This window comes from Pelobates fuscus, chromosome 2, assembly GCF_036172605.1.
Source record: "Pelobates fuscus isolate aPelFus1 chromosome 2, aPelFus1.pri, whole genome shotgun sequence".
NCBI lineage: Eukaryota > Metazoa > Chordata > Amphibia > Anura > Pelobatidae > Pelobates > Pelobates fuscus.
The window spans coordinates 374,221,874-374,248,542 of record NC_086318.1 but is presented as its reverse complement, the minus strand read 5'-3'; the positions used below and the strand labels follow the sequence as shown (position 1 = coordinate 374,248,542).

Genomic DNA, 26,669 nt, shown 5'->3' with positions numbered 1-26,669 from the left:
GTATAATTTAATTTATGGTTTATTTTCTCAAGCAATAATGAATTTATATTTCTATCATTAACTGTACAAATCAAGTAACGAAGTTTTAAAGCATACAAAAAAATATAGTAATAACTTTGGCAAATAGTTGAAGTTAAAGAAGGGGCATGAAGGAATGTAATCTACTCATTTATTGATCACTTCTTCTTTAAGCTTCTCAGCAAGGCGTTTCCGCTTCTCTAAATTCTTTATTTCATCTTCAGTTAGTTCCTGTAATAAAAGATTGTAATTACATGGTAATCAAACAAAATATATCTTATTTGATCTAATTCTAGTAAGGCAGCAAGAATATAACCAATGTATTTGGCAAATGAGCTTTGGAGGTAAAGGAGAGGTTAGGAATTGCCCCTTGGTTATAAACCGTCAAAGGAGGGTTACATGGCTCGCAGTGTTCAAAGTGGTTCCCTCTCTAGGCAAAAAGGAAATAACCAAAGATTGTATGGAAACATATCCAAGATGTTGGCCCTTAACAGAAGAGGGGATGGAGGACCATCCACTGAATGTGGCTCTCCTATTTACCACAAATATATGTGGCCTACCAATTTAGCTTGTTTATTTATACAGGTGCATTCATTTAAAAATATAACTCATGCAACTCAAGAAAGCTTGCTTTTTATGTGATTGTGAAAGTGTATATACAAACACTATGGAAAATGCTGTATGAGTATATAATTATATATATACACACACACACACACATATATATATATATATATACACATACATGCACACTCAAGATCCAGTACACTTGCTATTCACTAAACAGCAATATGAAGTTTTTCAGAATGTAATAGTTTTATTTAAAAACATCTAAGATAGGCAAAAAATAATGGAGGTGTAGTAACAGTATATGATCATACATTGCATAAGCCTGCCACAACATTACTCAATCTGGGGTCATTATCACTGAAGTGGATATATAAAAATATACACTTTTATTATTAGTATGTTCATTTATTAATTCAAAATATTGGTCCTTTCAGGTGTAAAAAAAATTAATTATCCAATAAGCATACTCACATGCTTGCACAGACAAGCACACGAGGCTTAAGAGCAGGGCAGGATAGGCACAGAAAACCCTCTGGCTGCTGCAGCCTCAATGTGGCCACACCAGCTCCTAGCACTTCCCTCCTTAACTGAGAGTCCGAGGGGGAAATTATTTAAATGGTATTAGGGCAGCCTGCTCGACACCATGTGCTGCGGCCTACCGGGAGGGATATTTCCAGAGATCCCGGTGGGCCAGTCTGGCCCTGCTTATAGGGCTGGCATACTTTTTTTTCTTCCAGGGCGGTTTTGCATTCCCAGTCCGGGCCTGTTGCACAGTGTAATTAATTTAGAAACTTTTAGCTCCTCCTGTTATTTCTCTGCTAGAGCCTGCAGGAGCCTCACATGTGTGATTAGCAGGTGGAGAAACGACACAGTGTGTTGTAAGATCGGATTGAAAATACAACCTTACTAACAACCAAGAGAAAATGGTTTCAACGGGCTTGCACTAATATTTTACATCTGGAGGCTGGACAGAAGAGTGTGTTTTGGGCTTAACACCCCCACCCATCCACTAGAAGTGCCCCACTGGAGGTGACCACAGGAACGCATAAATTGAGAACAATCTCTGGAAACAGTATTGCAGTTGGCATGTTAAAATGAGTGTAGGACCCACCGACATTGAGATACTGTAACATAGTGGTAGCCTTAACAATGATGAGCTCACATTTTAGATTTCAAATGGAGGGGAGGTGGGGCAGGAGCTTAAAGGACCACTCTAGTGCCAGGAAAGCATACTCGTTTTCCTGGCACTAGAGTGCCCTGAGGGTGCCCCCACCCTCAGGGACCCCCTCCCGCCCGGCTCTGGAAAGAGGAAAGGGGTTAAATCTTACCTTTTTCCAGCGCTGGGCAGAGAGATCTCCTCCTGCTCTCCTCCTCCGATCCTCCTCTTCTCCTCCTCGTCGGCTGAATGCGCACACGCGGCAAGAGCTGCGCGCGCATTCAGCCGGTCACATAGGAAAGCATTCATAATGCTTTCCTATGGACGCTGGCGTGCTCTCACTGTGAAAATCACAGTGAGAAGCACGCAAGCGCCTCTAGCGGCTGTCAATGAGACAGCCACTAGAGGACATAGGGGGAAGGCTTAACCCATTCATAAACATAGCAGTTTCTCTGAAACTGCTATGTTTATGAAAAAATGGGTTAACCCTAGAAGGACCTGGCACCCAGACCACCTCATTAAGCTGAAGTGGTCTGGGTGCCTAGAGTGGTCTTTTAAATTATCTGTATAATTGTAATAATAAATGTCTTACCCGTCTAGACGTTGTTGCTTCTTCCTTAGAGCTATTTACGGTTTTCTTCAAATCCAGCTTTTTCCCTAGTAACTGGTCTCTTTTCTGTTTCAAATATTCAGCTCGTTTTTGGAGCTGTTCCTTTTCCCCCTGTGACAGGCTCTGCAAACAAACATGTTACAAACATGTAAACGATAAGTGCTAAGAATCCCATATATTCTAATAATTATTACTACACTTGTTTAGACTGGATAAGGGTTGAAATGTGATTTGTCCAAATTCTACATCATATGGATGTATGGCAACAGAGTAGTGACTGAGTGTGCAGCAACAGCCTGTAAAAGCTCATTATGCATGCAACAATCTTATGGTGAAGGAGGAGGAATTTTCTTTATTTTTGGCAGCATCTTTTTAGAATCTTCTCTCCCCCCCTCTCCACCCCCCCCCCCCCCCGTCTTATTTTTTTTGTAGCATCAGGATATAACTGCTTCTTTTTGGCCTTTTGTGGAAATAAAGCAAATAATACTTAAGAAATAAGATTTGTGAATTAAAATTTTTTTTGTTACTTTAACCCCTTAAGGACCAAACTTCTGGAATAAAAGGTAATCATGACATGTCACACATGCCATGTGTCCTTAAGGGGTTAAAGGGATTTATTAACCCCTCTCAATATTATTTGGGTGAGTGGGGTAAGTCACCCCTCAGGGGGAGAGGAAAACAGAAAACAGTGGGATTTTCCCTTGTCACTGAAGTAACCCTCACCTGCTGCCTTTGCATGTGGGTGGGGGTGGTAAAGGAGGGACTTTAGAATGTTGGCTATACCTCACAAGGGTGAAACAATCGTCTGGGGTTGCTGCATCTCTCGTGCAGAGGGAACTTTGTGGCATTTCGGATCTGGACTGCCTGTAAGGGTGGGACCAGTCTGATATGCTTCAGATATGTTCTCTCTGTAATAGCACAACATGAGCTAAACCAGCTTGAGATCTGAGCGGGGACCCACCGAAGGGCAGGCTAATTGAGGCAGTTGTCCGTTCTCACCTCTCTTGCTACTTGGTTTTTTCCATCTTAAACAGATACTCCATGCACAAAGCACTTCAGCTTGCTCAAGTGCCTTATGTGACAATTGAACAATTTGTAAAAGTGCAAATTCAATAGAAATCAGCACTTTTACCAATAGGGGCAGGAACTGACAGCCAGGGAGTTTCCCCCCCCCCTTTTCTGTTACCTCCACGGAGATCCCCCCCCTTCTCAATGTGCTGTATTACATTGAGAATCATTGGAAATCCACATGCATGTGCTCACCACTCCAGCATAGAGGCTTCTCAATAAGAAGGTGAAAAGGGGAGGGCTTGCAAAGGCTGCAGGCAACAGATCTGCACCTTGTGCAAGTGTTTTTTAGATACAAACATGCAGAAATGTATCCATGCACGTTTTCATCGTGTTATAGGTACTAAATTGTTGCAAAAAAATAAAAATAAAAATATAGCAACTGAGTCACCAGACTAACCTGAAAAGAAAAATGTGCCAAAGGTTGTATTTTTCTTTTAATCTACATTCTATACAGTGCAAAAGTGACATAAAATTACTAAAATAGAACTGTCACTTATCAAATGAAATGGTTATTGGAGTTAATAGTACAGCAGACTCAGAGGTAAACAAACGAAAACATACAAAACAGCCACAACTTTTGGATGAAGATAACCTCCCTGATCATCCAACAGCCAGTGATGTGTTTCTGTCTCCAAGTATAAAGTGCCAATGTTTGTTGAAAATCTGCACTTTTCTAAAACAACAGACTATTTCAGAAAGCTGAAGTGCTGTGTGGTTTTCCTTTAAATTTAATTTACATGGCATGCTCAGCAATAGGATAACATTGATTTATATTTGTTATAAAGATGGCTTTAGAAAAACGGACACTGTCAAATTTGCACTAAAGGTGCACTTTAACCCCTTAGTGACCAGACTGCTTTTCAATTTTCTTACCGTTTGGGACCAGGACTGTTTTTACATTTCTGCTGTGTTTGTGTTTAGCTGTAATTTTCTCCATTACTCATTTACTGTACCCACACATTATATACAGTTTTTCTCCACATTAAATGGTCTTTCTAAAGATACCAATTATTTTCATCATATAATATAAAATTTACTATTAACATAAAGAAAAATATTTATTTATTTTTACCCCCAAAACTCTGTTATGCATCTATAACCACCAAAAACACCCGTGCTAAATAGTTTCTAAATTTTGTCCTGAGTTTAGAAATACCCAATGTAAACATGTAAAAAAAATTTTTGAAAGTTATAGGGCTATAAGTACAAGTAGCACTTAGCTATTTCCAGACTTTTTTTTACCTGATACGTCCGAGGTCATTAAGGGGTTAAAATTCACCATTTTTAATCAGGAGTTGTGGTGGTCCTGCAGATGTGCAGAAGACAAGTGTTTTAAAGAACTGTGTATGTTGTAAAAGGTACTTACAGTATTAGAGCTTTGTGTGCCAGTCTCTTTTCTTGCTTGTGCTAACCATTCCTCTGCAGCTTCTTTGTTACTAACTCCTTTTAACTTAATAGAAGGGAGTTCCATAGAATGTTTCTGTACCTCCAAAGGCGGTTGTTTGGCTTTGTGTGTCCTGATGGCTTCTCCTAAATTGTACATATTATTCTTAAGGCACCAACATAATGCAGTATATTAGAAAAACAGTAGGGTTTAGATACAGCATATGATCATACATTGCATAAGTCTGCCAATGGGGTACATTGACGTTGTGGCAGGCTCAGGGCTGCCATCAGAAATTTTGGGGCCCCTGACACAGCTCAAGGTCTGGGCCCCCTGGCGCCTGCACCCGAGTCCCCCCCCCCCCCCCCCCCCCGAGTCCGCCCACAGGGATGCAGTGTCTGCAGGGCCGGTGCAAGGATTTTTGCCGCCCTAGGCAAAAGTAAAGTTTGCCGCCCCCCCATGTGACATCACAGTGCCCCACCCATATGATCTGCCATGTTAACTAACACAGTGCTGCAGTGCCGCCGTGTTTACAATAAAAGGCCTGCAGGGACAGGCTATAGACACCAGAACCACTACATTAAGCTGCAGTGGTTCTGGGGACTATAGTGTCCCTTTAATGTGAGGTAAATTAAAGATTAGTGCCACGAATAATATACTAGATTGCCTACTTACAACCAGATGAGGATGATGATGGGCTTCAGCTGCCGTCTGGCTCCACTGGTCTGGTGTAGAACAGGCTCCCTGGAGGTGGTTTGTAACTGTGGTCACAAAAATCAATGTTCTGGGAGAACGGGAAGCAGCTCCATTTTTTGAGGGCCCTTTACACAGCTCAAGGTCTGGGTCCCAGGGTCCAACTTCATGTTCCACGAATGCGTTTGTTCACAGGGGTGTGTGGGGGGGGGATGTCCTGATGTGTGTAAGGAATGCATTGTGTGAATCTGTGTTTGTATGTGTAAGGGCTGCAAGGTGAGTTTGTGTATGTATGGGATGCAGTGTGTGTGTTTGTAAGGGATGCACTGAGTGTGTGGAAGGGGTGCATTGTGTGTTGCTGTGTGTAAGGGATGCATTGCTTGTGTATGTGTGTCTGTGTGTAATGCATTGTGTGTTTTTCTGTGTGCAAGGGGTGCATTGTGTGTGTGTGTGATGGATGTCAATCTCTCCCCCTACCCCCTCCAATTTCCTTCTTCTCCCCCTCCCTCTCATTGCCTTCTCCCCCTCAAATTTCCTTCCTCCCTCCCCCCTCAAATTTCCTTCCTCCCTCCCCCCTCAAATTTCCTTCCTCCCTCCCCCCTCAAATTTCCTTCCTCTCCCCCCTCCCTCAAATTTCCTTCCTCTCCCCCCTCCCTCAAATTTCCTTCCTCTCCCCCCTCCCTCAAATTTCCTTCCTCTCCCCCCTCCCTCAAATTTCCTTCCTCTCCCCCCTCCCTCAAATTTCCTTCCTCTCCCCCCTCCCTCAAATTTCCTTCCTCTCCCCCTCCCTCAAATTTCCTTCCTCTCCCCCTCCCTCAAATTTCCTTCCTCTCCCCCCTCCCTCAAATTTCCTTCCTCTCCCCCCTCCCTCAAATTTCCTTCCTCTCCCCCCTCCCTCAAATTTCCTTCCTCTCCCCCCTCCCTCAAATTTCCTTCCTCTCCCCCCTCCCTCAAATTTCCTTCCTCTCCCCCCTCCCTCAAATTTCCTTCCTCTCCCCCCTCCCTCAAATTTCCTTCCTCTCCCCCCTCCCTCAAATTTCCTTCCTCTCCCCCCTCCCTCAAATTTCCTTCCTCTCCCCCCTCCCTCAAATTTCCTTCCTCTCCCCCCTCCCTCAAATTTCCTTCCTCTCCCCCCTCCCTCAAATTTCCTTCCTCTCCCCCCTCCCTCAAATTTCCTTCCTCTCCCCCCTCCCTCAAATTTCCTTCCTCTCCCCCCTCCCTCAAATTTCCTTCCTCTCCCCCCTCCCTCAAATTTCCTTCCTCTCCCCCCTCCCTCAAATTTCCTTCCTCTCCCCCCTCCCTCAAATTTCCTTCCTCTCCCCCCTCCCTCAAATTTCCTTCCTCTCCCCCCTCCCTCAAATTTCCTTCCTCTCCCCCCTCCCTCAAATTTCCTTCCTCTCCCCCCTCCCTCAAATTTCCTTCCTCTCCCCCTCCCTCAAATTTCCTTCCTCTCCCCCCTCCCTCAAATTTCCTTCCTCTCCCCCCTCCCTCAAATTTCCTTCCTCCCCCCCTCAAATTTCCTCCCTTCCTCTCCCCCCCTCAAATGTCCTCCCTTCCTCTCCCCCCCTCAAATGTCCTCCCTTCCTCTCCCCCTCCCTCAAATTTCCTCCCTTCCTCTCCCCCCTTCCTCAAATTTCCTCCCTTCCTCTCCCCCCTCAAATTCCCTCCCTTCCTCTCCCCCCTCAAATTCCTACCTCTCCCTCCCCCCTCAAATTTCCTTCCTCCCTCCCCCCTCAAATTTCCTTCCTCTCCCCCTCCCTCAAATTTCCTTCCTCTCCCCCTCCCTCAAATTTCCTTCCTCTCCCCCTCCCTCAAATTTCCTTCCTCTCCCCCCTCCCTCAAATTTCCTCCCTTCCTCTACCCCCTCAAATTCCTACCTCTCCCTCCCCTCCCTCAAATTTCCTTCCTCTCCCCCCCAAATTTCCTTCCTCTCCCCCACATCACATTTCCTCCCTTCCTCTCCCCCCTCCCACTCCCTCAAATTTCCTCCCTTCCCTCCCTCTCCCCCACTCATTCAAATTCCCCCCCAACCCCCACTCCCTCAAATTTCCTCCCTTCCCTCCCTCTCCCCCCCACTCATTCAAATTCCCCCCCACTCCCTCAAATGTCCTCCCTTCCCTCCCTCTCCCCCCCACTCATTCAAATCCCCCCCCCCCACTCCCTCAAATTTCCTCCCTTCCCTCCCTCTCCCCCCACTCATTCAGATTCCCCCCCCCCCCCACTCCCTCAAATTTCCTCCCTTCCCTCCCTCTCCCCCCACTCATTCATATTTCCTCCCCCCCTCTTAAATGTCCTCCCTTCCCTCCCTCCCCCCCCTCCCTCAAATTTCCTCCCCCCTCCCTCAAATTTCCTCCCTTCCCTCTCCCCCCCACCCCACCCCCACTCACTCAAATTTCCTGACACCCGGCGGGCGCGCGAGGGAGCACTCTCCTCTGAGTGCTTCCTCTTCAGCTCCCTCGCGCGCCGCGTACTGATGCCGGAGCCGGAAGATGACGTCATCTTCCGGCTCCGGCATCAGTACGGTGCGCGAGGGAGCTGAAGAGGAAGCACTCAGAGGAGAGTGCTCCCTCGCGCGCCTGCTGGGTGTCAGCAGGGCCAGCCTCTGGGGGGCCCTGAGGTGACCAGCTGCTGGGCCCCCCAGGAGAAGAGGCTGGCCCAGTGGGAACATACCGGGGTCGCAGGGCCCCCTGTGACCCGGTATGTTCCCACTGAATGTGGGGCCCGGACGACCTGAGCAGTCCGGGCCCCCCAGGACCGCCAGGCCCATGACAACCGTTGCGGTTGTCATGCCCTGATGGCGGCCCTGGGCAGGCTTATGCAATATATGATCATATACTGTAACTAAAAAAACAATTGTTTTGCCTAAATTAGGTGTTTAAAAAAATAAAATAAAAAATAACTCAAAATCTGTGAGCTTTGAAGTTGCTGTTTAGAGAATGACTGAGTGCTCTGGATATTCTGAGAATATATATATATATATATATATATATATATATAAAAATCTCTCTCTCTCTCTCTCTCTCTCTCTCAATGTTAAACAAAAATCTGCACACCAGTCAAGCCACAAGACTTGCTTCACACAATCTGCAGTGATGGTACTACTGCAAAGGATTTTGGGTTGGCATATGCAAATTAGTTCAACAAAGAATCAAATTTTTGCCTCATTTCATATTAAACATGGATTCCTTTAAGTATGTTGGCTGTATACAACAGCTTTGAAACACAACTTCAGAAGACATGGGAAGCACTACCAAGCCTCAATAAGTAAACCAGTAACCAACCTCATGCTGATGATTTGCATTACCAATTAAACAGTTGTCCATGAGTGGTTCACTTTCTCTGCATCTTTTCCTAAGTTGTGTTTCAAAGCTGTTGTATACAGCAAACACAGACTTAAAGGAATCCATGTTTAAAATGTAATGAGGCAAAATGTGATTCTTTGTTAAACTAATTTGCATATGCCCACGAAGAATCCTTTGCGGTAGCAACATCACTGCAGATTTGTGATTTCTGTGGGAAAAGCAAGTCTTATGGCGTGCAGATTTTTGTTTAACATTGTATTAACTATCCACAGACTTCAGATGGAAGGTGTTTTCAATCACATTTTTTCCCCCACCATAACCGTCTGGACAAAAATATACAGAGAAAGATAAATTACATCTATATGTAAAATACAAAAGGCTTTGTCAGTTTTGTGGAGGGGGGGGGGGGGAGAGGGAGTGTATTTAAATTACAAATAAATATTTACCTGTATGGTTTATTGATTCAGTACGACTGATGGGAATTTCAGGTTTTGAAACTTCCACTAGACTGCTTGAAACTTCAACTGGACATCTAGTATCAGTATTCTGTGAAATATGATAAACAAGATTACCTTACACTTAAAATGTGTACCACTGCAATAGGTTTGCGTGTTTAAAAAGGGACACAAAACTATGTTTTCCTTTTATTGTTGCAAGCAAATATTTTAACAAAACGTGTTGCAGGGGGCCTCGTCTATGCACTGCAATGGTTAAAGTGTATAGGGAAGCTCTGTTTAGTAGGTTTCAAAGCACCTGCAGCCCCAGTGCTCAAAGACCTCAGAATTGGGGCACTTCTAGTTTGGTTATCTACTTATAAAAGCAGTTAGCTTAACTAAAACCATACCTGCAGTCTTCGTTTACGTAATTTAGGAAAATGACAAAACAAGGCTTTAAAGTGGAACTTGTAGGTATTCCTAGACGAAATTTCAATCAGAGAGTTGGGAATTACTCTTCCAGCCGCGCATATCAACAAGCTTGTGTGTTGGTGCTAAATTCCAGGGAGCTGCACCTGAAAGTCCAAAGTCTGTCCCCTGTGTAATATTGGTGCATCTTTCAGCTATGCTAAAAACAAGCTTGCTAAATTTGGGTGAAAATAACCAAGTTGGTAAAATTCTACAACTCTCTATTTGGCCTACTTTTTGCAGAATTGTTTTCAATTCTCACTTCTAATTTGGCTCTAAGGGCCATAATGTCAGGCAATTAGCCCATTTCAAAATTATACAAAATGTAACAATGGAATCTTGACAACCTTGCTGCTAACCATTACACAAAGTACTCCATACTGTCACTGAAATTCCAGTGCAGTCAATATTCGTATTTCAGAAATATTTTATAAGAGTGATATTTTCATGACCTTTTCAGTTCACATTAACTTTAGTTTATATAATAATACAATGGAAGAACAAGTGCCTAAACTAATTTCACGATTGCAAAGTTTGCCACTAAGCTAATGCCCTGAATGCAAGCTGACCTCAAGGGTGTTTGACTTCAGCGATCATAGGCCACACACAGAAGGTTCCACCATACTGCCCACAATAGCCTTTGGGGTTCAGAGATCTAGGTTTTGTTTTGGTTCAGAACTTGGACAATAGCCTTTGTCCTTAAAAGGCTAAAGATGTTGTGAGTTTTTTCAATACTCCGTTCACAAGACTGGATAACATCATGGAAACTGCGCTTTACATAGGGCTCATAATTTTGCTCTAAGATTGCATGTGTGCACACTCAAACACATACAATAAAATAAAAAAAATTAACCAACCAGAAAGTATTTGGACATACATAAATTAGTGCACATCCACAAAAACCCACTGTCACCTTTCATATAATATTACACACAAACACTGACATGTAAAATATGTGTATTTCTAAGACCCCCCCCCCCCCCCACTATAATTTAAGAAGAGGGACTGGATTTAAATAAAACCTTCCTTGTAATGTGTTTTGATGGAATAAAAATGAATCAGATTAGAACATGCAAAATACAATCAAATAGGTTTGTGTTTTCACTTTTCAAAAGAAACTGAATTTGAAATTCTGACTTTCAATAGCTGAAGCTTTCAGTAAACCGACTTTGCTCACCTTTATAGCTCTCCGCAACTGTTCCTTCTCATATTCTTCCTTAGATATCCTGAGAAGCACAAATCAAAGGATTCGTATATTATACATGATCTATGACATATGACAAAATGTCCATGCTATATATCCATAAGTGGGAATTATACCACTGCATGCCATTTACACTGGAGCTGGTACGTAAGCTCCTTTATATGTGAGTGGCCACCTTTATGTTGGATGTCCTCAATAAAGCAAGATCTACTACACTATTGGTCCTCCTCTCTATTCTCTTTATATATCCATAGAAATACCTCCCAGCTATGTAAGGAGCAAGATCACCTAGCAACCAGTAGACATTTTTGACTGTGTTACTTTGACATTTTCATGAATTTCACTGCAATAACGTGCCACCATGTCATTATCCTGACATTTATACGATGGCATATGCCCCTTGGCAGAAATAAAACATTTCTACATATCTGAGCCAAAGCAAACCATTAAACACCCTCCTCCCCCTCCCCCCGCTTATTTTTACATGTATGGCTTAATTAACCAAAATACACAAACCAACCATCCAAACCCCTAAATACCACCCTAGCCCAGTGTCCTAAGTAACTAGTGATTGTATGCTTAAGGGGTGCGTTCATTACGCTATTTCCTAAATGCCTTACAGATTCCACCAGCAAGAGGTTAAGAGGCTCAGTTCTGAGCTGAGCATCTTTGAAGGAATAAAGCTCATCACAATAATATTGTAACCAATTCTTACCTTAATGCTTCAGTTATTAGCTTATTCTCCTGTTCTTCTAGATCAGAAATGACATCTGCACCATTCTGCAAACAGTCAGGAAGCACACCTACACATTAAAGAATAAACATTTTGAGGAACCCAACAAAATGAATAGCTTGATATATTATGTAGTAGACAATGCATTAAGAAATATGTTAAGTAGAAAAATTCAAACCTTCATACTACAACACCCATAAAATGTTGCTCTGCACATTTGGGATAAGTTCTTCAGTGCTGTAGAATGTTAAGCGAACATGATTGGCACAGCCCGTTCTTAGTTTGGGGAGAGCTTAGTGCAAAAACAAAGATAAAGCAGTGCAACAGGTTATGGGAGCTGTAGTTTGAATTTTCAGCTTTTATGCATTATAGAAATAAAATATATAGGATTTGCCTTTTAAGTATTTAATGCTAGACAAATGCTGAACACAAACTCATATTAAAGGGACACTCCAGGCACCCAGACCACTTCTGCTCATTGGAGTGGTCTGGGTGCCAACTCCCACTACCCTTAACCCTGCAAGTGTAATTATTGCAGTTTTTCATAAACTGCAATATTTACATTGCAGGGTTAACTCCACCTCTAGTGGCTGTCTATTAGACAGCCACTAGAGGTCACTTCCTGGGTTCTAGCACAGGTTTCCTGTGCTAGAGCGTCGCTGGACGTCCTCACGCTGTGTGAGGACCTCCAGCGTCGCTCAAAACCCCATAGGAAAGCATTGAAATGATTTTTCAATGCTTTCCTATGGGGAGACGTAATGCGCATGCGCGGCATTTCCGCGCATGCGCATTAGGTCTCCTCGGCCGGTGAGCAAGATTAGTCTCGCCCACCGGCCGACGTAATCATTAGGAGGAGCGTCGCGGAGGCGGAGACAGCGGCGAGGGACATCGCCGCTGTCCCAGGTAAGTGACTGAAGGGGTTTTCACCCCTTCAGTAACCGGGGATTGGTGGGTGGGAGGGAGAGGGACCCTCCAGTGCCAGAAAAACGGATCGTTTTTCTGGCACTGGAGTTTCCCTTTAAGACTGTATTCTGATAGGGAAAATGCTTCTTCTGAACAAAAATGTAAATGAGAAAACCAGCTAATTTTACAATGAAAGGCATGTGTGTAAATAATTGAATAAGTAGACGTGCATGCAAATACAGAAAAGTAAAATTGCTGTTACCATTTCTCTCTTGTATAATTTTAATAGCTTGCAATTGTAGTTCAATGTTTTTCTGTACCATCATAGCTTTAAATACTGTAAAATCTTCTACAGCATATACAGGCTGTAAAAAAGTCTGAAAATTAAGAAATACAAATTATTAATATTTTGCATACCAAGGTCTGCGTACATGTTCCTTCTCTATACACATTGGCTCTTTAATTAATGGATGTCCTGCAAAAATATATTTGTAGCAGTGTCTTAAACGTAGATCCCAGGCTATTCCCAGGCTATTCCAGCTCCTATGATTTTTTTTTTGCTCATCTTAAACACAGATCATGGAACATATAATTGCTTGGGATCTAACATTTAGTCAATGCTGACCTACACTAAAGAGTATGTTTTCAAAGAGCTATGAAGTAAAACAAAAACAAAACACATTCAGTTATATTAAGTCATTCATATACTGATGAATGGATGTTTGCTAGGAGTAGAATTATATGTAATCCATATACCAGGCTATATACAGATTATATCATCTGCTGTTCTAGTCATTAAGCTGGACGAGCTCAGTGCTTTTGTAGAAACACATTGCCATCACGCTCACTGAAATGTTGGAAATGAGGTCTGTATGTTGAGGACATACAGATATAGATGAAAATACTGGTTTTAAGGTATGAACCACGAAAAATAAAAGGGTCTCTGTGTGAATACAAAAGAAAAAATAAAAGTGTACCAGTTTGCAAGGTTTCATACAATTATACATAAAAAGCAAGCTTTCCAATTAACAAAGCATTAGTTTAATTTTCAAATACCACAGAATAAAAACCATGTCACCACAACGCCAAATATTTTTAAAATCTAAACATACATAATAGAAATTGTTTACATTACATAATTTTATTTGAACTAAACCATTAAAGTACTTGAGACCGTTACATAACCATCAAACCAAAGTCGTTAATTCCCGTAAGGTTAGTAGAGTCAAATGACTCTTAATCTGCTTTATCCTTAAAAAGATTGTCGGCATGGATTTGTACTAAGAGCAAGTACTGAGCCGTGGTTTACATCTTTGCAACAAATACTTCACTTTTAAAACAAACAAAAACGACCTGACATTTTTATATCAATCATTACGTAAAAAGCATAGAACATTTATAGATTTTTTAAAAATGATTAGTTCGTTTTCTGTGGGTTTTTACATTTATTTTATTAATGAACTACCTAGAATATATGTGGCATTATCAAGCAGATGCAACACTGCACTGCATTCTCTTTTAGCGGATAATCATCTCAATTGTGGAAAATCTATCACTTTAACTTTAAGCTCATTAAACTGGTACAAAATTTCACATTAATTTACATAGATATCATGTATGCCTTCTTAAACAAAAATAATGCAACCTGGACTTCTGGGGATCGAGTAAGTGGAGAAGCACACGCTTGCTGAAACTGATCTTCATTAATGCCAACTTCATTCAGATGACCCTCGAGAAGCTTTTCCACCTGAAGGACAATTAACACTTTACTTTTAAACAGGAGGAAAATTGCAGTTTTAAACATTATGAAAAAAAACAAACTTTAGAGACATGAAAACTTTATGTGTTAATGTGTTGATCCATGTAATTCTTAATAAGTTTCATAAACAATCAAAAAACTGTAACTAAACAACTAATTTCTTGAAGGCAAAACTTGTAAAAGGAGATATTTCCTGTGTAACACTGTTGCAATGTTTACTGAAGTGATTTATTCAGAGGACGCAAATGAAAATAAAAGTTCAACATTTGCATTTGAAATTACATCTATCTCACTGTATAATGTTACTGCATTCTACACCACTTGTATTTTCTGTGTGCTAATCAATTGTAGAAACTTTTTGTATAATATCCTAGAATACATACAGCAAGTAGACTCTTCATGGGACACCTGGGATAGTCTGATGACTACACAAATAATTTGCAGCAAAGGAGTGATAATGCATTATAGAAATACTTGCACATGAAACCAATACAATATAGAGTCTCTTATATGCTGCTCACTTGAATTCAGTGTACAATTAAGGAAAGTTTATTCATACTTACCGTAATTGTCTTTTCCTGGCTAGAATTCATTGCAGTATTTAACATATGGGTTAGCTCCTCCACCCAGTCAATAGGACAGGAAAACCAACTAAAGAATTCAATTAATCCATTAACCTTTGGGTATAAGAGATCCCAGAATCCTTGGTTCCCCAGTCTAGTAGCAAGCGGATCCAAATTTAATTTAAGAGTGGGAAACCCAAATGCTGCCATGAATAATAGCCAGGAAAATAAAATTACGGTAACTATGAATAAATTGTTCCTTTTCCTGGCTAATCATGGCAGCATTTATCATATCCCAAGTAGTAAACAGCACAGGGAGGGAATACATGCCCAGGATCTTTATTTGTTTTGAGAATTACAAGAATTTAAAACTGAAAGACCAAATTGCTTATCAGGATCTGAGGAAACATCCAGTCGATAATGAATAAGAGTTTTCAGAGAAGACCAATTAGCTGCTTTGCAGATGCTCTCTGGTGAAACTCCATACTCTGCAGCCCGTGAAGTGGCAATAGATCTGGTAAAGTGTGCACATATACCTTTTGGAACCGGAATACCTTGAATCTTATACGCTCTTGAAATAGTAGAGACTGTCCAGGAGCGGAGAGTAGGCACAGAGGCAGCTTAACGGGAACCCCAAGGAATAACAAAGAGTTGGTTAGTTGGATATAGACTAAAAGGCACCTCTTGAGGTACAGCGTGTGAAACCTTTCTTCCTCAGAATTAAATGGGTTCTGAAAGTAGACTGGAAGAACAATCTCCTGGTTTAGGTGATATGAAGAGACTACGTTAGGCAGAAATTCTAGTCTGGAACAGAGAATGACCTTGTCATGATAAAATCTGGTAAAAGGTTCTTATACTGAAAGTCCCCTTATGTCTGCCATCACTCTAGCCGATACTAAAGCTAAAAGAAGTATAGTCTTCTGTGTCAGGGATAACATGGAAAAAAAATTTCAGTGGTTCGTATGGATGTTCCATCAAGGTCTGTAAAACCAAAGGCAAATCCCAGGGACATGTAAAGACCCGTATCGGTGGTCTAATCCTGATTACTGCTTTCATAAAGCGGATCACCATGGGGTTTTCTGCCCATCTGATGCCTAAAATGGCAGAGATAGCAGAACAATGAACCTTAAGGGTGTTCAGACCTAGGCCTCTATCCAAACCCGCCTGTAAAAATCCCAATACCTGGGAAAGGGAAGGAGATTTTAGATCCTTAACATCCACTTGAAGCCATCCAGCAAAGGCCTCCCATATCTTGTAATATGTGGAGGAAGTAGAAGTATTTCTGATGCATAGTAAGATGGAAACCACTTCCTCTGGAAATCCCTGTTCCCTTAAGGATTTCCTTTCAAGAGCCAGGCATGAAGACGCAGATAAACTAGAGGTCCTTGAGACAGAAGATTCCCGGACACTGGAAATTACCATGGATTGTCCATCATTAGGCTCTTTAAGAGTGGAAACCATGGGCGACAGGGCCAGAATGGAATGATGGCTATTATCTTGCACCGTTCTTTGGAGATTCTCCTCATAATTGGTGGAAATACATACCCCAGATGAAATGGCCATTTCGCTGAGAGGACATCTTGTGCTAATGCCTGCGGATGAAATTTCTTTGACCGGAAGCAGGGAAGATGAGAATTCTGAGCTGTGGCCATTAGGTCCACTTGTGGAAGCCCCCCTTCTGGACCAGTTGCTGAAAGACTTGTTTGGAGAGTTGCCATTCTGCCTTTCTCACCTGATGTCCGCTCGGGAAGTCGGCGACTGTGTTCTCCTTCTCCGGTAGGTATATAGCACAAAGGCCTGCAATATTCTTCTGTGCCCAATTTATATTTGGTTGCATCTCGTTCTTTAGAGCACAACTCCTGGTACATGTACGCCACTGCCGCCTTGTTGTCTATCCTTAATTTTACCCAACGTCTTCTTGTTCTTCTATCTTGTGGAAGGAATACTTGCTTGATGTCCAATACCTTTTTGATAGCTTCTTCAAGGGGTTTGCCAAATAACAGCCTGGAGTCCTCTTCTCGGATGGGGTATAGCATAAGAAGTCTGCTTTGAAGAGAAAATCTTTTTTCTGGTTTCTTCCACTCATTGCTTATAAGTGCCTTAATGGATTTATGCACTGGAAATGACGGTTTATTTCTATTGAGATCATTGAAATGTCTCCACGGCTGAGGTTTTTAGGACCTCATCAGATAATTCCAGCGTTCTTCTTACCAGAGTAATCAAAGAAAAGGCAGGAATTCTAAATAACTATTTCTCCTCCGTATATATTAAAGAAGAACCCATGGCAATAGATGTGCAAATGATTGCTACTAAAAACTTGCAGAATAATTGTACCGTATATACTCGAGTATAAGCCGAGTTTTTCAGCACATTTTTTGTGCTGAAAAACCCCAACTCGGCTTATACTCGAGTCAGAGTCTGTATTATGGCAATTTGCATTGCCATAATACAGACTGGGGGGAGAGGGGGGCTGGCAGAGCTGTACTTACCTGTTCTGCAGCTCCTGTCAGCTCTCTCCTCCTCCGCGCTGTCCGTTCAGCACCTCGGTCAGCTCCTAGTGTAAGTCTCGCGAGAGCCGCGGCTCTCGCGAGACTTACAGTGGGAGCTGCACAGACCGCGCGGAGGAGGAGAGAGCTGACAGGAGCTGCAGAACAGGTAAGTACAGCTCTGCCAGCCCCCCTCTCCCCCCACTGAACTACCAATCCCACTGGACCACCAGGGAAGGAGCCCCCCTCCCTGCTATGTATCAAGCAGGGAGGGGGGGAAGAAAAAAAACTATAATTAAAAAAAAAAAATAATAATAATTAAATTAAATAATCAATAATAATAATAATAAAACAATATAATAATATTAAAAAAAATAATAATTAATAAAATAATTAATAATATATCGAAATGCCCACCCCCACACACACTGCATCACACACACACACTGCATCACACACACACACTGCATCACACACACACACTGCACTCACACACACACACACACTCACCTCACACACACTGCACTCATACACACACACACTGCACTCATACATACACACACTGCACTCATACATACACACACTGCACTCATACATACACACTGCACTCATACACACACTACATTCATTATAAACACACACTGGAAATAAATATTCAATTAATATATACACACACACACTGCACACACACTGCACTCACACTGCACTCATACACACACGCACTGCACTCACACGCACTGCACTCACACGCACTGCACTCGCACGCACACACTGCATTCATTATACACACACTGTAAATAAATATTCAATTAATATAATTTTTTTAGGATCTAATTTTATTTAGAAAATTACCAGTAGCTGCTGCATTTCCCACCCTAGTCTTATACTCGAGTCAATAAGTTTTCCCAGTTTTTTTGGGTAAAATTAGGGGCCTCGGCTTATATTCGGGTCGGCTTATACTCGAGTATATACGGTAATTGGTTAACTCAAGACAATGTGCTGCAGCAACTAAAGAAAGTTAATATAAACAAAGCTCCAGGGCCTGACGGTATCCATCCACGTGTACTTAAGGAACTAAGTGTAGAAATAAGTGAACCTCTGTTTTTAATCTTTCAAGATTCTTTTCTTTCAGATAGTGTTCCGGAGGATTGGAGGAAGGCAGATGTGGTTCCTATATTCAAAAAGGGTTCAAAATCCTTGCCTGGAAATTATAGACCTGTGAGCTTAACTTCTGTGGCTGGTAAAATATTTGAAAGGTTATTAAGGGATAATATTCAAGAATTCCTTGAGAAGAATATGGTTATCAGCAAAAATCAGCACGGTTTTATGAAGCACAGGTCATGTCAAACTAACTTGATTGCGTTCTACGAAGAAGTAAGTAGAAGTATAGATCAGGGTGTTGCAGTGGATGTGATCTATTTGGATTTTGCCAAGGCATTTGATACAGTTCCACACAAAAGATTAGTGTTCAAACTCAAGGAAATCGGTCTCGATGAAAATGCTTGTTCTTGGGTAGAACATTGGCTTAAAAACAGAATACAAAGAGTTGTCGTTAATGGTAAATTTTCAAGCTGGACAGAGGTGGCAAGTGGTGTCCCTCAGGGGTCTGTTCTGGGACCCCTTCTATTTAACATTTTTATAAATGATCTTGAAGACAGCATTGAAAATCATGTTTCAGTGTTTGCAGATGACACAAAACTTTGTAAAATAATATAATGTGAGCAAGATATTACTTTGCTGCAGAAGGATTTAGATAGACTGGAGGACTGGGCACTCAAATGGCAGATGAAATTTAATGTTGAAAAATGCAAAGTTATGCACTTCGGCGTAAAGAATACACAAGCAACGTATACCCTTAATGGAAGCGAATTAGGGATAACAACACACGAAAAGGACTTGGGAATTGTTATAGACAACAAACTATGCAACAATGTGCAATGTCAATCAGCAGTGGCCAAGGCCAGTAAGGTATTGTCATGCATGAAAAAGGGCATTCATTCTCGGGACGAGAATATCATTTTGCCTCTCTATAAATCACTGGTAAGACCACATATTGAATATGCTGTGCAATTTTGGGCACCTGTTCTAAAGAAGGATATCATGGCACTAGAAAAAGTGCAGAGGCGGGCTACAAAATTAATAAAAGGAATGGAACATATCAGCTATGAAGAAAGGTTAACAAATTTAAACCTATTTAGTTTAGAAAAACGTCGCCTGAGAGGGGATATGATAACATTATACAAATATATTCGGGGCCAATACAAACCATTGTGTGGAAATCTATTCACAAACCGGACTTTACATAGGACACGAGGCCATGCGTTTAGACTGGAAGAAAGAAGATTTCGTCTAAGGCAAAGGAAAGGTTTTTTTACTGTAAGAGCAATCAGGATGTGGAATTCTCTGCCTGAAGAAGTGGTTTTATCAGAGTCCATACAGATGTTCAAACAGCTACTAGATGCATACTTGCAAAGACAGAATATTCAAGGATATAATCTTTCAATGTAGGGTAATAACTGCTTGATTCAAGGATAAATCTGACTGCCATTCTGGGGTCAATAAGGAATTTTTTGTCCTAGCTTGTTGCAAAATTGTGCTTCAAACTGGGGTTTGTTTTTTTTTTTTTTCTCTTTTGGATCAACAGCAAAAAACAGGTGTGAGGAAGGCTGAACTTGATGGACGCAAGTCTCTTTTCAGCTATCTAACTATGTAACTATGTTCTATAGCCTTGGAGTCTAGCCGACAGGAAAATTCATCTTCACTAGAAGACATCTGTTCTAAATCCAAGTATCTTGAATCTTGTCCAAATTCATCCTCTGAGGAATCAGGATCTACTTGTGGATATTCACATCTAGGACGCTTGCCTCTGTGTGATTCTGCTATACCTTCAGCTACTGCCTGTTTGATCCACGAGGCTATATCCTGGGCTGAGGTAGAAGCTTGGGGAGATTGTTGGAACTCCAATTCTCCTGCAACCCGTGCTAAGAGCCTCTTGCAGAGCCTGTAGTTTTCCAATGGTCTTGAGCCACATCCAGTGCAGGCTGCCGGCTTATCCCTTCTCCTGGAAGGAGATCTAGGGCCAGGCCGGTCTTGAGGACTGTGTACTCTTGTTATTATAGCAGCTTAATAGGAGTTAGAAAATAATAATGATGCTCACCTATTGCTGCAGACTTTGCTGAAGTTGGAGAATGATCCATCATTAGAAAGAAAAACAGGCTAAAATAAATTTAAATTAATCTGGAGGAAAGTTAGAAATTACGAGAGAATTCATTTGATTAAAAAAAAAAAAAACCTTGTACCTGTAGAGATATTGAGATTTGAATCACAGAGAGCACTTCCGGCATCAGAGATGTGTAATCCTATACTGCCGCTTTAATTTCGTGGCAAAGCAACAAAATTGCTCCTTGAAATATTTTTGGCACAGAGCGCCTTTAATTATTCACGCCTGCGCGATTAACCGCGAGCACCCTTAACCGCCATATTATCTCCTGACGAGAATCGGGCTACTCGCGCAATTCCTACAAAATGCACATGTATCGGTGTCCAGGTCCTGATGAGGAAGATTGGCGCCAAATACATATACCACGTACCTGCAGTGCTTGCTGATCGCAAGGTCTACTTGCAGTATTTCCTTACTTGCCGGAGGGTAACTAACTCCTTCGGCTCCCGGGGTCCCCAGCTACTTGGGCCTGGTCTTCCTACAGAGAGGGGCTGACCTCTTAGGGAAAGGGCTATAGTAATAGTTAGGTGAGCATAAAATAAAAACCTTTTGTATTGAATACAAGCTGTCCTGTCTGGCTAAAAAAAAAAAAAAAGGACAGTGGAACCAAGGATTCTGGGATCTCTTATACCTAAAGGTTAATTGTATAATTTAATTCTTTAATTGGTATTCCTGTCCTATTGGCTGGGGGGAGGAGCTAACCCATATGTTAAATGCTGCCATGATTAGCCAGGAAAAACACATTTACTAGATGTACATTAAAATAAATAATACTTACCAGCTCTTTGTACTCATGGTGAATCTCTGTAAATGATAGTTTATTCTCTTCATCGTCATCAAAAACTGCAAATAATGCAAATAATGAGCAAACTAAACTATCACCTTAATGAACATTTTTTTTTTTTACAAGATATAATTTCAAGTTTCCCCTGACGATCTTGTCTCAAGTTCCCATCAAAAACTTTTACATTGTAATTTTACAAGCCAGCTATATTAAAGTAATTTGTATAAAATGGCTGTAAATGCTAAAATTAGGTATTTGTATTGGTTTCTCTATACTATACGGTCTATATTCCACAAATGTTGAATTACCAATAACAGGTATCCAAATTTCCACTAGAAATTGGGCGGGTGAAAATTATTTATGGTTCTGCAGCACTGTACGATATGTGCACCAAAACAAACTGTTTTAAATCACGTTTTCCATACGGTAACAGTAGGTAAAGAGGGCCTATCTAGAAATCAGCCCTAGTGAGGAGAAATTCACTCCCAGTGAGTGTGTCATGGACACTCCAGACTTGCAGTGGTGAGTAATATTTAAGAATGTCTAGTAGCCTAGAACTTGGGATTTAGAAGTCTTGCAAATAATAATATAAAATCCATGAAATCCCTGTCTCTGCTGAACAAAACATATACAATTCTACACATTAGTTGTTTTAAAACTACAATGTACCATGACGTAACCTTTTAACTTGTTGAGTAAACAGCAGTTTACGCATGTTTGGCACTCCAGCTGTTATGGATTATCTCTGCATTGTAAACTCATTTGAGTAAGGTCTTCATCAACCTATTTTGTTTAACAATCTTTAATTGTCTCATTTATAGTTGTTAAATCTACATCATGGTTTTGTAAAGTGCTGCAGAATAAGTAAATGCCATATAAACCATATTAATAATGTGCCCCATGATGAAAGCACTGGGTAGCTAAGAATTATGGGAAATCTTCACATTTGGACTGACAGAGGGTTTTGTTTTTTACCAGGACCCCAATCACTGCCCTCTCCCCTGTACCCAGTTATCTTGACCCCATCACAGCCCTCTGCTCCCAGTTGTCTGGACCCCCCTCGGCCAGGTTTTCTGGACCCCTCATCACTGCCCTCGCCTTTGCTCCCAGTTATTTGGACCCCATTACTGCCCTCCTCTTTGCTCCCAGTTATTTGGACCCCATTATTGCCCTTCCCTTTGCTCACAGTTATCTGGACCCCTCACTCTGCCCTCCCACCTATGCCAGTTTTCTGGACCCCCCATCACTGCCCCCCAGGTTTTCTGGAGCCTCATCACTGCCATCCCCTCTGCTCCCAGTTATTAGACCCCATGACTGCCCTCCCCTGTACTCCGTTCTTTGGACCCCTCTCCCTGCTCCCAATTATTAGGGCCCCATCACTGCCCTCCCCTCTGCTCACAGTTATCAGGACTCCCATCACTGCACTCCCCTCTGCTCCCAGTTATCAGGACTCCCATCACTGCACTCCCCTCTGCTCCCAGTTATCAGGACTCCCATCACTGCCCTCCCCTCTGCTCCCAGTTATCAGGACCCCCATCACCGTCTTCCCCTCTGCTCCCAGTTATCAGGACTCCCATCACTGCCCTCCCCTCTGCTCCCAGTTATCAGGACTCCCATCAATGCCCTCCCCTCTGCTCCCAGTTATCAGGACTCCCATCACTGCCCTCCCCTCTGCTCCCAGTTATCAGGACTCCCATCACTGCCCCCCTGTGTGTGTGGTTCAGCCCTTGCAGTGATTTGCCCTGCCCACACCTGAGCATCTCTGCTCCACGAAATCCGTCACGGCCGCCGTCCACGCAGGGCCGCCCAGGAAACCCAGCAAACTCTCCAGCACCCATTCAGCATCCTCGGCCATACTGGGCAACGCTACGACCGACTCGAGCCAGCCGGTAAGGCCCCTCCTCCTCCTCTCCCAGAGACAGACTGACTGACTGACTGACTGACGGCGACTCGCACGGAGCGCCGAGAGCCCCGGATGAAGACGGGTCTCCTCGGGAGTGCGCAGGCCGAGGAATGCAAGCGTATCCATGGTCACAGACGTCACAGCGATCGCGGTATATCCACCCGCGGCCGCGCGCGCACAACCACCCGCACGGCGCGCGTCACAGCTTGGCATGCGTTCCACATGCTGCGCGCTCCCGAGGCTCTCACCTTATAATTAGAGAAAGAAAAATAATAAACAGCAATAGAAACGGCTTGCAAAGTTAGCATCCAGAGACCAAAAGCTGAATAACCTCCTCAGGGCAAGCTGTGTATCAGAGACTATCTGAGGCTTGGTGTTACAGTGTATATTATATTATGGATACAGCAGTCAGGGTTAGGTAGTTTTTAACAGACAATCCAGGCAATTCTCTATTAGAGGATGTTATTCATACAGACAGTCCTTGTTCATGTGGGAATTGTATGTTACCAAACCCCCTGCCTGTTTTGTTTTAAATGTAATTATTATTATTTATAAAGCACCAACATATTTATTTATTACTGGCATTTTTATATATATATATATATATATATATATATATATATATATATATATATATATATATATATATATATATATATATATATATATATATATATATATATATATATATTAGCACACAAAAGAGAAACAAAAACACAATCTAAGAAACAAAAAATAACAGAAGGAAAAAACATTCACCAATCTTAAAAACTACCAATTCATCATGAGAGAATATATTGCCTTATAATTGGCATAGCTAGGATATCTGTACGATAGTTACTCTACCCAATTTCTGTATACTGTACCCCATAAAATAGGATTACAATTAATATTCATTGCCTTTAATTTTCCTATCCAACCCTTAATATATTTACTATTTGCCTGGATTGCTTATTAAGCTACTTAAGTCCTCCTTCCATTTTACTCTGTAATAGAATTTGACTCTTCAAGCTTGGCCAAGTTATTGTGACATTTAGTTTACAATGTTCAGCTTGGAGCAGTTTTGTGGCAACAAAAAAAATGAGTTGCCATAAGTGCTTCTTTTTCTGTTAAATCTGGCCATTTTGAGTGTAAAATTCCTATTTCTGTTTTTTTTCTCTTTTTTTTTCTATCTTAAAGTTTGGCAAGACCTGTAATTTATCAAACACAATATTCCATAGATTTGCTGCCACTTTACAACCCCACCACATAATCTCCAAATAATCTCCTCCCTCCTTATTGCATCGCCAGCACTTACTGTTGCTATTGGGAGAGAACGTAACTGCTTTTATTGGGTCCAAATAACAAAAGTTGACCAATTTAGACTGATTTTAGATAATATTTACACAATGGATATCTCTATTGTACCTCTTTATGGCCTTAAACCATTCTTCTTTATTTATGTCAATATGTAGTAGCACTGGATATTCTTATAATTTTCCTCGCGGTGTAGAAGGACTATTAACCCCTTCAGGACTGAGTCAATAGTACACGTTCTGATCAAAACAAAACGTAAACAAAAACTGGAATTTGCGCTATATGTCTGTTCAACCGTAATTCACCGCTGTCACATTAAGTGCACCCACATTTATTATATATCATTTTGTTCAGGAGAAACAGGGCTTTAATTTATCATTAACTATTCATATATGGAACATGATTTATTATGAATAAAATAAAAAAAATGTGAGAAAATAAGATTTTTTTTTAAAATTTGTATTTCTGTCTGACATTTTAGCTGTGAATGTCATAATACTGTTAGGTTTTACTGCAAAAAAATGCACATATTTGTAATCAGCGATGTCTCACGAGTACAACAGTACCCCCCATTAACAGGTTTTATGGTGCTTTGGAAAGTTACAGGGTCAAATATAGAACGTTCCATTTTCAAATTGAAATTTGCCAGATTAGTAATGTTACCTTTGAGACGGTGTGGTAGCCCAGGAATGAGAATTACCCCCATAATGGCATACCATTTGAAAAAGTAGACAAGCAAGGTATTGAAAGTGGGGTATGTTTAGCCTTTTTTAGTAGCCACTTAGTCACAAACACTGGCCAAAGTTAGCGTTCATATTTGTTTTTGTGTGAAAAAAGCAAAAAACTAATATTTGGCCAGTGTTTGTGACTAAGTGGCTACTAAGAAAGACTGGACATACCCCACTTGCAATACCTCGGGTTGTCTACTTTTGCAAATGGTATGCCATCATGGGGGTAGTTCTCATTCCTGGGCTACCATACGCTCTCAAAGGCAACATAACAAATCTGGCAAATTTCAATGTGAAAAAAATGAAATGCAAGCCTTATATGTGACTCTCTAACTTTCCAAAACACCATAAAACCTGTACATGGGGGGGGGGGGGGGGGGGGGTACTGTTATTCTCGGGAGACTTCACTGAACACAAATATTAGTGTTTTAAAACCGTAAAACATATTACAACAATAATATAGTCCATAAAAGTGCCGTTCGTTTGTAAAAAAAAAATGCAAAAAACTTCACTTTTACTTAGAATTTCATTGTTGTAATACAATTTACCAGTTTGAAACACTAATATTTGAGTTCAGCGAAGTCTCTCAAGTAAAACAGTACCCCCTATGTACAGGTTTTATGGTGTCTTGAAGAGTTACAGGGTCAAATATTGTGCTTGCGAATTAAATTCTCTGCACTTTCTCCCTGTGTTGTCAGGCATGTCAATCAAATTTTAATTAATCAAATCACATAATTATGTTAAAAGATTATTTAAATATGCACGTAGAATTTTAATATATATGCATTTATAGGTATTTAAATTCTATGTATATACTAATGTAATCTTTTATGTAATTATATATATATATATTTGTGTTCACGACATAAAGCTGTAGTCTTCTTTAAAGCCCTTTAAATGCGGGACGGCATAGAACGCCGTAACGTCGTTAAGGGGTTAATGAAAATGCTTTTGACATGACTTTAGGGACAGATTGTTCACAAAATATTACTCAGTAATCTCATTATTTGCTCATCGATCTCTAACATGGCCTTCTGTAAGAAGCCCTTCACTCTTAAGAACGTAAAGATTGTAGGTATTTCCTTATTTGTTTGTTCCAATTCATAGAGAGTGAGGTACATGTCGGCAAGGGATCTTCCTCTTGCTTTATTCTCTTGTATTCCTAATTTAATCAAATGCCCCCTTATTAATACTTTGTATGCAATCCATCTAATTCCCGTGGTCATTCCTTATTCTCCTGAAAATAAAAATGTCATTTGATTTATATATTCCCTAATTTTATCACTGCTCAATAGTGCCTCATCCAGTCTCCACTGCCTTCTATCCCTTTTCAAATCATTCGAACCAATATGCCATTTTTATGTGAATTTTCTTGACACAATTG

General features: G+C 41.2%; 1 protein-coding gene across 1 annotated transcript; it reads right to left on the bottom strand.

The window, feature by feature from the left end:
• On the bottom strand, positions 1-23,386 carry CFAP36 (cilia and flagella associated protein 36). Its single transcript, XM_063443727.1, has 10 exons — positions 23,111-23,386; positions 21,353-21,417; positions 14,192-14,293; positions 12,809-12,923; positions 11,626-11,713; positions 10,884-10,932; positions 9,251-9,350; positions 4,792-4,955; positions 2,337-2,477; positions 1-249 (listed from the first exon to the last, which is right to left on the bottom strand). Exons 1-10 carry the CDS (start codon positions 23,211-23,213, stop codon positions 166-168), a joined length of 1,011 nt encoding a protein of 336 aa, XP_063299797.1. The 5' UTR covers positions 23,214-23,386; the 3' UTR covers positions 1-165.
• Positions 23,387-26,669: the final 3,283 nt, after the last annotated feature.

What these genes read in the sequence shown, in the direction of transcription:
- CFAP36 (XM_063443727.1), bottom strand. Translation starts at nt 23,213, where the DNA reads ATGGCCGAGGATGCTGAATGGGTGCTGGAGAGTTTGCTGGGTTTCCTG. An exon ending in AATTATACAAGAGAGAAATG is followed by an intron (nt 11,714 to 12,808) that starts GTAACAGCAATT and finishes TTTAATGTGTAG; the next exon opens with GTGTGCTTCCTGACTGTTTG. An exon ending in CTAATAACTGAAGCATTAAG is followed by an intron (nt 10,933 to 11,625) that starts GTAAGAATTGGT and finishes TGTGCTTCTCAG; the next exon opens with GATATCTAAGGAAGAATATG.